The following is a 13,848-nucleotide window of genomic DNA, read 5'->3' on the forward strand; positions in this document are numbered from 1 at the left end:
ATACTTATGGTTTTCATCTTCCCATTAAAAGAAAATCACTGAAATCAAACAGAATTGTAAGGCAAGTTTTAAAATAGAAATAAACATTTTAAAAACATCTTTAATGACTTGGCTGCCTCTTGACAAATGTTTGTGGTGTCTTGAAAAAAGCCAAGCTATTTATTTAAAGGCATGCAAACTCTGCTAACTGAACCCCATCGTTTAACAATAAATGATGCTTTTGCTGATAAATGATTCTCTCTATGCAGACTAGCAAATGAAATAGGGGATGATTTCTGAAGGCAGACGAACACTCGCTTGCTTAATGCTTCCATCTATTATAATATGGTTAGAGACAACAAACTCCTCAAAATAAGTCCCCAGATCCCACCTTAAATCCATCAGCCCAGTGCGCTGCTGCCGTTAGGCAACTGCCTTTATGCTTCTCACTTCTTTCCCACCCCCACCCCTTTTCCTTCCCAGCCCAGAAAGGCCAGTGGTTGAGTGGATTTTTTGACTATGGATCTTTCTCAGAGATTATGCAGCCCTGGGCACAGACTGTGGTGGTTGGCAGAGCCAGGTAAGACCTCTTTCCTTTTGGAAACTCTTTTTCTTCCCAAGTAAAAATAGTAAAGGAAAGGGCCAAAGCTTTTACCAGTTAAGCTCTTTGTCTTTGTTTTCTAAGAGTAATAGATGATAGCCATCATCAGGGTAACCTGCTGATTCCTGTAGTCATTCAAGGTGTCCCCCTAATGATGTGTTTAGCCTGAGGGCAGAAGCATTTCTTTTTATACTTCTGCAAGAGAAACTCTGGAAACCACAAAGCCACCCTACAATAGCTGTCATCAGTTTCCTCCCCACAAGACTGCTTTTTCTCAGGAGCGGGCACTACACAGTTCTCCGTGTACCCTGAGAGGAGTTTTTTCTGACATCATGACTACTGAAGAGACTTATAATACTGCATTGTATTGGAATAGAATCAGATTTGAATCGGAAAAAAAAATTTTTTTAAATCTGAAACAGGAGTAAAATAAGCTGGCATAGGTTGCTGGGATACCCATATTTTTCAAGTGGGAAATTGAAGTTTCTATTAAATTTTAATACCCACTCTAAGAAGTGCTTCACTCAACAGCAAGCTCCGTGCAAAATAATCTGTCGTGCTTGCTCTAACGAGCACCTGCCAAGGCTGATCTTAATCTAGGTCTGTGCTGCAGACATGCTGCCTGAGAGATCTGCATCAGGGGCTCACCTTCCTCCAGGGGGCAATCAGTTTTTCTTATCTTGGTGAAAAGAGGCACCTGCTCAAGATTCTCCAACATGCCACATTGGCTTGAGATTTAGATGCTAGCCTTGAAAATAATTCTAGGCTTTGTGGTTCTCTCAGTACGTCAGGTCAGCATGCCTCATGCAGCCAGTGACAAGGAGCCATCAGATGGCAAATCCCACAGACAGGGCCTTCCACTGTGACACTGAATAGTACTCATCTGAGACAGGAACTTGGAAACTAGCTGCTCATTTTCTGTGAAATGTCAGGTCTTTTCCCTCACCCACAGCTGCAGCATCCCTGTGAGTATTATCTTGTGTTGGTAAAATTCCTGCGGAGAAGTGGAAGTGGGGCACACAGTCACCACAAGTTCTCATGCGATACGAGAGTTGATGTTTTTGAGAATTTGCTTTTGTTTATTGTTTTACTTTTCCTGTGTATAAAGTACGTAACAGTCTTTAAGCCTTCCAGAGCCAAAACTTTGCTAAAGTCTTTAAGATCTTTCTGTGGGATATGAGAGAGCAATGCTTTACCCTTAAGATTAGAGAAACAGGGATTAGCCTGCAACCACAATCAGTCAAGCCTGGGGTTGGCTAGCTCAGCTGTTGTTTATTCCAGCGCTCACACAGACTTCTTCCTTTCTTTCCATCTGACGTTCTGGGCTTCTTACTCCAGACACATACACATGCTCAGAAGTATATAAAACAAATGGCGCTAGCTTCTTCCAAAGGCAGTGCATTTCAAGAAATAAATATAAATGTATTCTTCTGGGATTGTTACTGTAAGTGCTGCCAAAACTCATCTTTGGTATGTATGTTTGGAATATGTGTGCTATTGGCTGTAAATTGTCTTTTATTATTCCATGGCACCTTGTCCAGGGACACACTATAAAACAAGATGTAGCATCTTCATGTGCTAGCCTGATAAAATTTATATGAAGTATAATAGAAAACAGAAGTTGTTCTGAGCTGTTTTCAACTTCAATAAATAACTGTAATACTCGGATAAAGATGTTCTTTATTAGGTCACATGGGCCCTAATATATAAGTTATAAGTTACCGATTTAGGGTGGCTTTTGCAATTACAAGTTTCCAGTTGGAGAGTTAATCATTGTGAACAGAAATGTTTCTGAACCCTCCTGTGTACCTCCTGCTCGTTGTCTGGTTGTCTAGAGGGCTTTTGATTCTGATTCAGTGCAGGCAAGTGACAAGGGGGTGCTGGGTGGTCCCCACTCAGCTCCAGCTAGGTCTCTTGTGATGAAAAGAATCCATTTCCAGTAGTCGATGTAACAGCTAAAGGCCATCCTTCATGGGAAAGTTTGTTATGGACGGACGTGTTGTAGGGAATGAGAGTAAAACCCAGCCCAGCCCCAGCCCAGGGGAAGCCCTGGCAGAAGGAAGATGGAGTCACATTTTCTGGAGTAAGGACTCACCCTGCATTCGGCATCTCCCTCCCTTTCTCCTCCTTCTTCCCTTCCTTTCTGATTCGCTCTAGGAACTGAAGTTCCAATACAGGAGATTATTACAGAATACACATGCAGAAGTTTCAAACTCAGGGCTCTTAGCATAGCTTTGAAATTAAGTATCTGCTTCTGAAAGAATCCAAGATTATTGCTAAAACTATTCCTGTCTCATTGTTCTTTTCCACTGTAGCAAAGTCAAGGGCTTGTTTGACTACCACAGCTCTGCCCCATAAGGCCAGCAGTTTCAGACCATGTCCCACTGTCAGGAGCTGATTGACAACAAACTGAGAAGGTTCACTTGGTGACCACAGAAGTAGATGTGTACACTAGGCTGTTGAGTCTCCCCTTAGATAGCGCTCAGTTTTAACTTATCCTGTTGAGCGTTTTAAAATGAATGAGTGGGAGGGAACTTTGCACTGTATTTACAAAGTAAATACAAAACCCCAGAGGTCTCACATTTAACCCCTAGAAGCATTAGAGTCTCTCCTGCTGTCTGTCTGATTATAGTTTTTCCCTCAGTGTTTGTGTACAGCTGAAAACTAAATGCCTAACTGTAATGTTAATGTGCACTATGTTCCTGTGTGGCTCTCCCTACCCCCAGGTTAGGAGGTATACCTGTTGGGGTAGTTGCTGTAGAAACACGAACTGTGGAACTCAGTATCCCAGCTGATCCTGCAAACCTGGATTCTGAAGCCAAGGTTGGTCACCTCAAGTATTCCTTGTGCCTGTGCTTGGAGTACCTTTATGCCTGGTGTTTGTTTCCCTTCTACAGAGCCTACAGATATGCTGAGAGTATCGTAAGCCACCAGATTTTAGAAGGAAGGGTAGCAGCAACCTTAAATGGTTGCAGAACACTGTGATCACTTTCAAGATGCCTCTAGATAACTGCAAGCCAAGTTTTATGTGAAAAGTGAAATAGGCCTCTGCAGTAGTCTTGGTGATGCTGGGAAGCAGTCTGCTTTTGTGGGCATGTGGTCTCACAGAGAGGCAACTGGCACTGATGTTCATCTGTTCCATGTTCCCCAAGCTACACCTCAGAGTGATGATGTCTTTCAGAGCACCAGCTTGGAAACTGTAGCCACCACCCCACCCCCCTTTAAAGATGGATTCCATTTTCATACATGTCACCATCTAGAAAGGGGCAGGGGTGTGAAAGAGAGCAATAAGGAGACTCCTCGGCTGTATCACACCGAGAATCAGGTTACTAGTCACAGTACCAGAGACCTGAGGAGACTGTAGAGGTGTCTTGCTTTGAATACTGTAGGGATGGGGCAATAGCTCAGTCGCTAAAGTGCCTGCCGTACAAGCATGAAGACCTGAGTTTGGTTCCCAGAACCGACATTTAGTAACAAACGAGTTAGATATGATGTCACATGCTTGTAATCCCAGCACTGGGGAGGCAAAGACAGGTGGATTCTTGGGGTTGCTAACCAGCCAGCCTCGCCTACTTGAGTGAACTCTTGGCCAGTGAGAGGCCCTGTCTCAAAAAAAGCAAAGTAGATGAGACCTGAGAATGACATCCAGTGTTGATAGCTGGCTTTTGCATACATAGATACACCCATGCTCACCCACATGCACAAACATACACAAAGAAAAGAAAAAAATAGTGATATAATTGAGTTGCCTTTAAAAGATTTTCCCATGACTGCTTGAGAGAAGCAATTCAATTCCTCCTTTTGTCTAAGGAGTGACAGTGGCCAGGCTTCCAGAGAGGAGTGTTCAACAAGGTCAAAGGTCAGGATCTTTTCATTTTCACTTCAGGGGTCATCCTCATGGTAACCAACGGTTTTAATTTATTTGGTTTGATCTTGAGTTTATTGTTTTTAATAAATAACAGCTTGACCAGTTGAGGGAGGCTCTCCTTCAAACTGTGTTGTTAACTGGCTCCTTCTGTACTTTCCCCAACAGATAATCCAGCAGGCCGGCCAGGTTTGGTTCCCAGACTCTGCGTTTAAGACCTATCAGGCTATCAAGGACTTCAACCGTGAAGGGCTACCTCTAATGGTCTTTGCCAACTGGAGAGGCTTCTCTGGTGGGATGAAAGGTAACTAATGGGATGGGAAGACAGTGACTGGCCTGCCGTGGCAGTGATCGCCAGGCATGGGGCTGGGAGGGAGGGGAGAGGTCAGTGGTGGTGTAGGTAGTAGTGATCCTGTGGGTGACCTGACAGCTCCCACTATGTCTTCTAAGTTGAGTGTGGTGGCGCCTGCCTGTAGTCCCAGGTGAATCTGTGAGTTCCAAGACAACCAGGGCTACACAGAGAACCACTGTCTCAACCCCCAACTCCTCTCTCCCAGAAAGATGTGCCTTCTAATTTCACACACACACAAAAAAAGTTACAGAATAATCTAGTATTGTGTAGATGGGCTACTGTTGAAGATTCCGCTTTCATAGATAGATGTTAGACCATTCTGGTGGTGCTGTGAGTAGTATTTTACCGGTTTCCACTGCTCTTTTCTGGAAATGTTCTTCATTCACATTACTCTCTAACATTCTAACATGACCAAGATACATTCTGAAATTAGCAGTAACTGCAAGAAAATGAAAAAACTCTACCAGGGACTGGCTGTTCTTTGGCAATTTGTGATATCTTTTATTATTACCCACCAACAGCCGTAGGCTTGTGGCTCCAGCAGATTAGACCATTAGTATAAAGGCTCTAGTCCATGCCATGGGAATTTCTTAGTGATTAGGCAGCCAGTGTCACTATTAATGAAAAATCCTTCATGAACAGAGCCACTGTGGACAGTCCACGGAGAGCCAAAAATGATTACCCCATGGAAGGACAGCTACCCACAGTACCTGCAGGCTGTGAGTATGCTGATGGGTCGTCCCTCATTTACCTTAGGGTTTTGAAGAGGATGGGCTGGGGAGTGAAAGGAGCTGTCGAAGTGCTGAAGTGATTGAGATTGCTGAGCTCCTAGAAATGTGAGGTAGTGAGTACATGAAGCCAGCAGGGGCTCCTCCACTTTCTGAGGGAGCAGCAGCCCGGAGGAGCTCCCCTTACAGGTTACTGGACATGTGTGAGATATAGTCACAGTTTTTGCCAAGAGTCTACCATTGCTCAGCCAGGCCTCATTGGCAAAGTGAAGGGCTGTTAGTGTTTTTGCAGTCCTGAAAAAGACCATACTTTTTAGAGAAATACCCCTTTTCCTGGAGAAGGCTTTGACTGTACATACAGCTCAATTCTTAAGTACTTTTTAAAAATATTTTTTAATGTGTCTGGTGTCTTGCCTATGCATATTTATGTGCACCACATGTATTCCTGGTACCTGTGAGGTCAGAAGAGAGAGTCAGATTGCCAGGAATCGGAGTTAGAAATATTTTTAAGGCACCATGTGGCTGCTAGGGACTAAACCCAGGCTCAATGCAAGAGAAATAAATGCTCTAACCACCGAGAACTCTCCAGCCCCACCTGAGTACTTTAATTTTTTTAATTACATTTGGTTGGGGGAGGGGTCAAAGGACAACTTGTGAGAATTGGTTCTCTTCTCCCATCATGTAGGCCCTGGAATTCTAGCTCAAGCTGTCAGGTGTGACCTTTATTTGCTGAGCCATGTTACTAGCCCCTTTTGTATTTTTTTTTTTTTAATATAAACTGAATCACCTATGAAAACACCATGAGAAAAGGAATACATAATTTAATCACATCAATCCTTTTAACTGAGTTTCTATGTGTAACTTTATTAGGTGCCTCTGAAAAAACAAAGATATGTCAGAAATAGACCTTGCCTCAAGGAGTGAAGAAAAATGTTCTTTGCGTAGCATGATAAAAGCTGTAATATATAAACAAAATACCAGGGGCTCGAGAGAGGATGCCTCACGGAAGCTGGGATCAAGAGGGATGCTAACACGCTTTCATTCATACTCAAGAGGTTTGGTTAGCACTGGCTTACCTGCTCCCACTGCCTTTGCTGTTTCTTTTATGCTGACACCTGAGAAGTCAGTATTGTTCCCTAGTGACTTCATTGCAGGGCGCTACTAATGCACTCCTTGTGACACACTGGCAGGGTGCCTATCCAGTCTTACCTAGAGGTCAGAGCTGCCACTTGTACTGAAAGCCTCAATTCTGCTGCCTGCTTAGCTGTTGCTAAGCCCTGTTTGCAAGACAGGGTTTCCCTGTGCAGCCTAGGCTATCCAGGACTCACTTTGTAGATCAGCCTGGCCTCAAACTCAAAGATCCGCCTGCCTCTGCCCCCTGAGTGCTGGGATTAAAGGCGTGCGCCACCACGCCTGGCTGTTTTAACCATGTCTACGTATATAATTTATTGTTTAATTATATCTTCATAGTGCTGCTTAACAAGTAGTATTCTATCTCAAACTTTATTATCACCTTCAACATAAACTCTGCTCATTAAATAATAAGTGTCATCTCCTTCTCCTTCCAGTTCCTGGTTGGGAATGAGTTAGTGGCCTAATATAGTCCAGAGCAAAGTTCTTCTTTCTGAACTTTGGTGTGGTGCATCCGTTTATACATCACATAAGACAAAGAGGCTTCAGGGAGGATAGAGGCCTGTGTGAGAGCAGGAGGGGGAGAAACAGTCTCTCAGATGTACATACAGGTCAGGATGTTCCCACATATTATCTCATGTAAGAGGACCTAAACTGAGAGCCGCTTGTCATTCTCCACAGCCCTTGGGGAGATGTTTGCAGTTTTGGTTTCAATACTGGCTGGGGATTATGCAGGGAGGGAAAATAAACAATTATGCCATCCCTCAGTGCACACAAACACACAGCCAGGAGCCGACTGCACTGTGGGTAAAATGACTCCAAAATTGTGTGTAATGAGTAGGAAAAGATTAGAGACAGCTCTTGCTATGCTGAAAATTGACATTAGTGGAGGGAAAAAAAAAACTCTTTACTAGTCGGCCTAGGAGGTCTAATTCGAGCAGTAAAAAATATAAATAAATAAATAAAAGCTTGTCAAGATGGTATTGGTACTTTTTTCCAATGAGCTCTATCTGGCCGGAAGGCTATTCAGCATAATGCAAAATTAAATTATAAAAACTGGCTGAATATTTAGATGGAAGAGCCATTTGGAAGCAGTTTATTTAGACGAACCGGCAATGACCCACAACAGGGAGACATCAAGCGTGAAATTTACTAGAAATTAGCACCAGGGTCCCAGCCTCAGCGTGAATAGCTTGATAGGATGCAAATCCCAGTGATATTAAGCTGCCTCACTGCTGGTGCTACAGGGTCACTCTCAGCTGGCTTTTCATGTTATACTTATTATTTTTTCCTAGGATAGGTTATAAATAACAATAAAAAACCACATTTATTGAAAACTTTAACTGGAATGAAAGTCTATTTTAAAGTCTCTGATTACTTGGATGTTGAAATACAATGTCCGCCAGCCGTAATGAACTCATGAGAGACATTGCATGCATGCAGCTTGTGTATGCCTAATGTTTACCTCAATGCCTAACATAATCTTGCCTAAGCCAGTAAGATCCGTTCCAGTTTGCGAGTCTGGGGCACTGCGGAGACACTTCCGCACCCCACTCCCTTGTCTAGAACACGTGGCTGGCACAGCCTCTCTGTGTTGTATAACAATGAAGGCTCCTGGCAGAGTTGATACCTGGGTCCCGGGTGTCATCAGCATTCATGCAGATGTGACTCCCAGGACACTAGCAGGCTCCTTCCTCTCCAGTGAAGAACGGATCGATGGTTCCGTTTCCAGTCCACTTGCACTTCTCAGGCACAGGGAGCAACAAGCACATACATGACTCTAAATTTCCCTGAACCGACTCTAGAGAAAGCCTTGGAGACCCTCCCCTGATATTCTTAGCCAAGTCTTTATTTCTTAAACATGAAGGCATGTTAGGCATTTGTATGTCAGGTCATTGTTTCAAAATACCTGGTTTGGGGAAACTTGCAGTTCAGTATTAGAGTATTAACTGTAGAATTTGCTTTTGTGCTTATATTTGATTAGCCTGTTTGGGGGTGTTTTGGTCAGTTGCATCATGGGTCTCTCTGTTGGTGTTCCAGGGGAGATGAAGGTGTTATTTTAGCTCTAAGCACAACAGCTTTAAAGAAGCCTACAGTCTCTTTCCTATGTCAGATTTAGAGCTGGAAGATACTTGTTTGCCAGAGCCCAGCCCTTCACATACCTGCTAGTGCCTTCAATACAGTTCTTGACTTCTCTAAACAGAAGGGAAATCCAGGCACATTTACCTAGCTTTCCTCACTGAAGTCTCCTCTCTGGTTTTAGTGTAGTCAGCCAGTAGATGCTGGAGACTCCTCTCAAGCCTCACAGTCTCTCCAAACAGTAAGAATGAGTAAAGTGAAGGGGTAAAATGGTAACTTTAAAGCCAAAAGATGTACATTTGAAGCTGGGCATGGAAATACCTGCATGTAATCTCAGCAATGAGGAGGCAGACAGGAGGATCATAAGTTCAAGACCAACCTGGGCTACACAGGGAAACCCTGTCTCAGAAGAAAAACTTTATTTGAATATCACCTCTGCCATTTACTCTTACTTAACTAAGCTTCCTTTTGCTTAGTGGTAACATGGACATAAGAAAAAGGTAATTTTCTGATTATCAGTGTTGTGCATTTGTACTTGGGCACACAAGTGCATCTGTGTGCAGTCATGATTCCTGGCATATAGCAGTCTGCCCAGTAATGAAAAGGAGAGCCAAAGTCCTTTTCACAAAAGCCCTGGCTGGCGTGGACCTCTCAGAGATCCGCCTGCCTCTGCCTCCCAAGTGCTGGGGAAAGTGTGCGCCTCCGCACCCAGCTGGTTTATTATTAAATGAATGAAAATATATTTTTTTAAGTTTTGCCCTTTGAGAGTTAGCGCTGTTAAACAGATAGATAGTACAGAGATAGACTTTTATATAAATACACTTTTAACAAATAAAAGTGAGGGAAATGGCTAGAAACTTTGTCTTCGCTTACCTGTAACTTCATTTGTTTTCAAGTCAAATGACTTCCGTTCTATTTTCATCTTTTATCAGCATTTCCCATTTCTCGTCTATGTACATACCACGAGGGCCACTTCTTTCTGCTACTTGTTCTGAAAACTGTACTCTTGGCAGTACTGAAAATGTACTGCTAATTACACAATTATTTTATTATGTAGCACTAGTTGAAATATCCACTAAAGAATTAATTTAGTTAAAATAATTTGAACTGAGCAATTATTTTCATAAGCATGGAATTAGCGCAAAGCGCTCAAAGTCCTTACTCCCTCCCGCTCTTCATACATGGGTTGTGCAATTAGCAGTAAAAAAAAAATTTTTTTTTTTTTTTGTCTTTGCTTTTCACCCAAAAAATAAATGTCTTCACTCTGATCATATATACGGGGTATATGACCATACATGGTCCACATAGAGTAGGAAATGTATCTCGGGGCAACTTGGACTTTCTGGAGTCCTCACAGATAAGCCAGGTTGGAGCAATGGTCAAAGGCATGCATCTCACAGTAAGCTGTGCTCACTGATGCTCTGAGTATGGAGCCATTTTTACTCTGGGGAAGGTGGCAGTTTAATTTGCTCGTAACTACAATGAAAGCAGTTTCTATTTGGTTTGCTCTTAACTTCCTGAAAAATGCTTCTTTGCCTTGGATTTCCAGAATTGATTTATTCCAAATTGAGATCCTCTCTGGATAGGAGACTTTGAACCCAGTCGAACCTGTTATTTGTTGTTTGAAAAGGATCCTTTGTGGCTCCACTGAAGTGCTCATTAAATGTCTGGACTCAGAACCCTAAAACTAGCAATGTTCAAACTTTACAGAAATGGGAATGGGATGCAGCCCATAAGGCATTAGGAGTAAATGACTGATCCCAAAGACTCACTCATTTATGCACAAGGGTGTTTGTCTGCAAGCTGGTCCTGGCCTTTAGGGGAGTACAGCTTTCTCTAACAGAATGAAAAGGTGGCTCTTCCTGTGGCCATGTGAGAGTTCATATGTGAGTATGCATAGATAATTCTTCTCACTTACAGCCTATAAAAATATAATTATTAAATAATATTTTCTTATTTCAAAAGTATGTTTGTTCATTCACCATTCAGTGCTGACCTTAAGCACTGCATGTATTTCAATACTGGATAAGCCTTTGTGTGTGCAGGGATGAAAAGACCAGCTTTTACCTTATTTTTGAAACAAGGTCTCACTAAATTGCCCAGGCTGATCTGGTACTCATCCTGTGGTCCAGGTTGGCCTTACAACTCACAGTTCTCCTGTCCCAGCCTCCCTATTACAAGAATTACAGGTATGTCCTACCACTCCAGACTCCAGTTTTTTAAGGAGGAATTTTTTTCCGGACCCATTGCCATGAGCTGCTTATTTTAAGAATGCATTGTATAGTAAGAATCATGAAAAGAATTGAAAAAAAGCTAGAATAGTTCCTTCCTTTAGAAAACTTAATGTAGTGAGAGAGATCACATATTGACATGAAAAATACTTAACGTTTGTAGAGCAAGTATGAATTAATGTGGTGAAACCTGAATACTGAAATGCAGGGAGGATATAAAATGGATATTTAATTGTGGGCTTTGCATACTGTGTCTTGTGAAAGACTGCATTTCTGTCTTGTGCTTTTGAAGCTCCTCTGAGGTTGAGTGGGATCCAGGTAGAGATGCCAGTCTCTGTAGCCTTTGGCATGGCCACAGGACCCATAGTAACTGGAACCCTAGGACCTGTCACTTCTACCAAGAGCAACCTCCTCATGGAGACACAGTGTGCCAACAAATTCTGTTCTCCGTGTGTCCCATATCATGAAAGCTCTGCTCTGAGGAGAAGTTTGATTGTTTTTTATTTGTCTCATTCTCTATAGATATGTATGACCAAGTACTCAAGTTTGGCGCTTACATTGTGGATGGCTTGCGAGAATGTTCCCAGCCTGTCATGGTTTACATCCCTCCCCAGGCTGAGCTGCGGGGTGGTTCTTGGGTTGTGATTGACCCTACCATCAACCCTCGGCACATGGAGATGTATGCTGACCGAGAAAGCAGGTATCATGCCCTTCTTTTTTTTTTTTTTAATTGCATTCAAGTCCTCTGGGGACCCTCTAGCTGTTGGTCTCCCTACCTCCTAGGGAAAATTATAGCCAAGACAACTTCATTTGAATCTGTCCATTCCTGAAGGGCTTAAAGGTGAGAAAAATAGGCTTTCTAAATAGTATCTGCTTGCATGAGAAGGAAACCAAGCTAGAGTCAGGTTTTCTCAGTCTAGGCCCTATCCCATCTCTTCCAGGCCTTGCCAAACTCAGAAAGAGTTTCCCTTCCCATTAGCTATTTGCATATGGTTCTTAACCGTCTCTCTTTTGGGCAAAAGGAGCTTAAAGAAAGCAAAGACTCAAATGTAATTAAGACTTTTAAGGAGTGTGTGCATGTGCATGCATGCGTGTGTGTATGTGTGCGTGTTGTGTGTGTGTTACGATTTGTTTTTACTTATGTGTATGTACATGTCTTTGTAAGTGTATGCCATGTATGGGGGCTGTCACTAGAGGTCACAAGAGGCTGTCAGAGCCCTGGACCTGGAGCTGGATGGTTGCAAGTCCCCATGGATGTTGGGAATCAAACACAGGTCCTCTGGAAGAGCAGCAAGTACTCTGAATGCCACTAATTGTAGATAAATTTGGAGTGGTCTACTCACCCACACTCTGGGATTCCAGACTAAGGCTGCCCCTTCTGTTGGAGTCCAGGCCTTCACTCTGGCATTTTTAGAGGCTAAAAAACTATGCTTGCAATCTGCCAAACCCCCCTCACCACCCCCCCAAAAAAAACCTACAGAGAAGCCCATATCTGTAAGAAGGTAGTTCTTGAATCTAAATAAAATAAATCAAGCCAAGCCTCCTTTCATAATGTGCTTACAACCCTTTTCTGAAAACATCAATATCATTGTCCACGTACGTTACTGCATCCCATCGATTTATTGGAACACCCACTTCTGCCTTTCCAAATCTTAGCCTTTCCACTTCACAAGCTCCTTAGGAAATAGTCTCACTGCTGAGTCCCTAGGTTGACATTCTAAACCAAGTTTATTATTTGTAAGCCCTAAGCTTTCCCCCCGATATCAGATCAGGCAGATAGCTAAAGCACCCTGCCCCAGTGCTATGGAAGTTAGCAAAGTGAAGGCCTCAGAATTTCTTACAGTGAATGCTAATGATATTCTAATGTCAGAAACCCTGCCCTGAACAACCCTTTAAAGTCCACTAAGAAATATATATCTGATGCCGCTCAGCCTGGCCTAGTGTGTCTGGTTCCAGGAGTACATTAGCAACAGTGGTACAGGACAGTCATTACCAACTCTACCCCCCACCCCTACACACGGCCACTTGTGCAGCCCAAGTACTGCAGGGAGTTTCTCTGCCAGGGTGCCTACCTTTGGGGGTGGGTTGTTGTTGTTATTTTTCTAGAAATAAAAAATGAAATGCCTGTCACCTTCATCACCTGTCGGTGGTACGATCTGTGTTTTCTCTCTCTCTCTCTCTCTCTCTCTCTCTCTCTCTCTCTCTCTCTCTCTCTCTCCTCTCACCCCTCCCTCTCCTCCTCCTCTCTCCTCGCTCTCTCTCTCTCTCTCTCTCTCTCTCTCTCTCGTCATCTCTCTCTCTCTCTCTCTCTCTCTCTCTCTCTCTCTCTCTCTCTCTCTCTCTCTCTCTCTGTCTCTCTCTGTCTCTCTCTCTCTCAGCCGGAAATGCCCTGGTGTGGTAATGAGAGTTATCTAATTGCTAATTGCTTTATGCCAGGCCTTTCTTATACCTCACTTCAGTACATCTCAGGTGCCTGCATTTTCCCCAGGGGTAACTTCTGGGAACCATGGGTGGCCAAAACAGTAATGAAGCTATTTCCTGGTCCACAACTGGTAACTGGCCTCATTCTGTGTCTTCTTTCCTTTAAAGTCCTCTGTTCTGTTTTCTTTCTTGCATCCAGGGGATCCGTTCTGGAACCAGAGGGGACAGTAGAAATCAAATTCCGCAAAAAGGATCTGGTGAAAACTATGCGTCGGGTAGACCCAGTCTACATCCGCTTGGCTGAGCGATTGGGTACGTCTGCTTGTCCTCCTGGCAAATCAATGAGCCGTTCAGCTGATTTGTAATGAGTGCATTCATAGGTCAGGGGAGGAGGCACTGAAGCATTTGATCAAATTCATGATGATCTTTATTTACTCTCCTCTATATGGAAAGAACCCTGG

At 43.2% G+C, this 13,848-nt stretch overlaps 1 protein-coding gene across 2 annotated transcripts in view; it reads left to right on the plus strand.

The window, feature by feature from the left end:
- Nucleotides 1-13,848, plus strand: part of Acaca (acetyl-CoA carboxylase alpha) — a 216,077-nt gene that overhangs the window by 183,521 nt on the left and 18,708 nt on the right. For both annotated transcript variants that reach the window (XM_051158173.1, XM_051158172.1), the window contains 5 exons: nucleotides 463-559; nucleotides 3,307-3,403; nucleotides 4,614-4,749; nucleotides 11,489-11,666; nucleotides 13,587-13,699. In XM_051158173.1, the coding sequence (XP_051014130.1) occupies nucleotides 463-559; nucleotides 3,307-3,403; nucleotides 4,614-4,749; nucleotides 11,489-11,666; nucleotides 13,587-13,699 (621 nt within the window). The remainder of the gene's footprint in view (nucleotides 1-462; nucleotides 560-3,306; nucleotides 3,404-4,613; nucleotides 4,750-11,488; nucleotides 11,667-13,586; nucleotides 13,700-13,848) is intronic.

This window comes from Acomys russatus, chromosome 16 (assembly GCF_903995435.1).
Source record: "Acomys russatus chromosome 16, mAcoRus1.1, whole genome shotgun sequence".
Classification (NCBI taxonomy): Eukaryota; Metazoa; Chordata; class Mammalia; order Rodentia; family Muridae; genus Acomys; species Acomys russatus.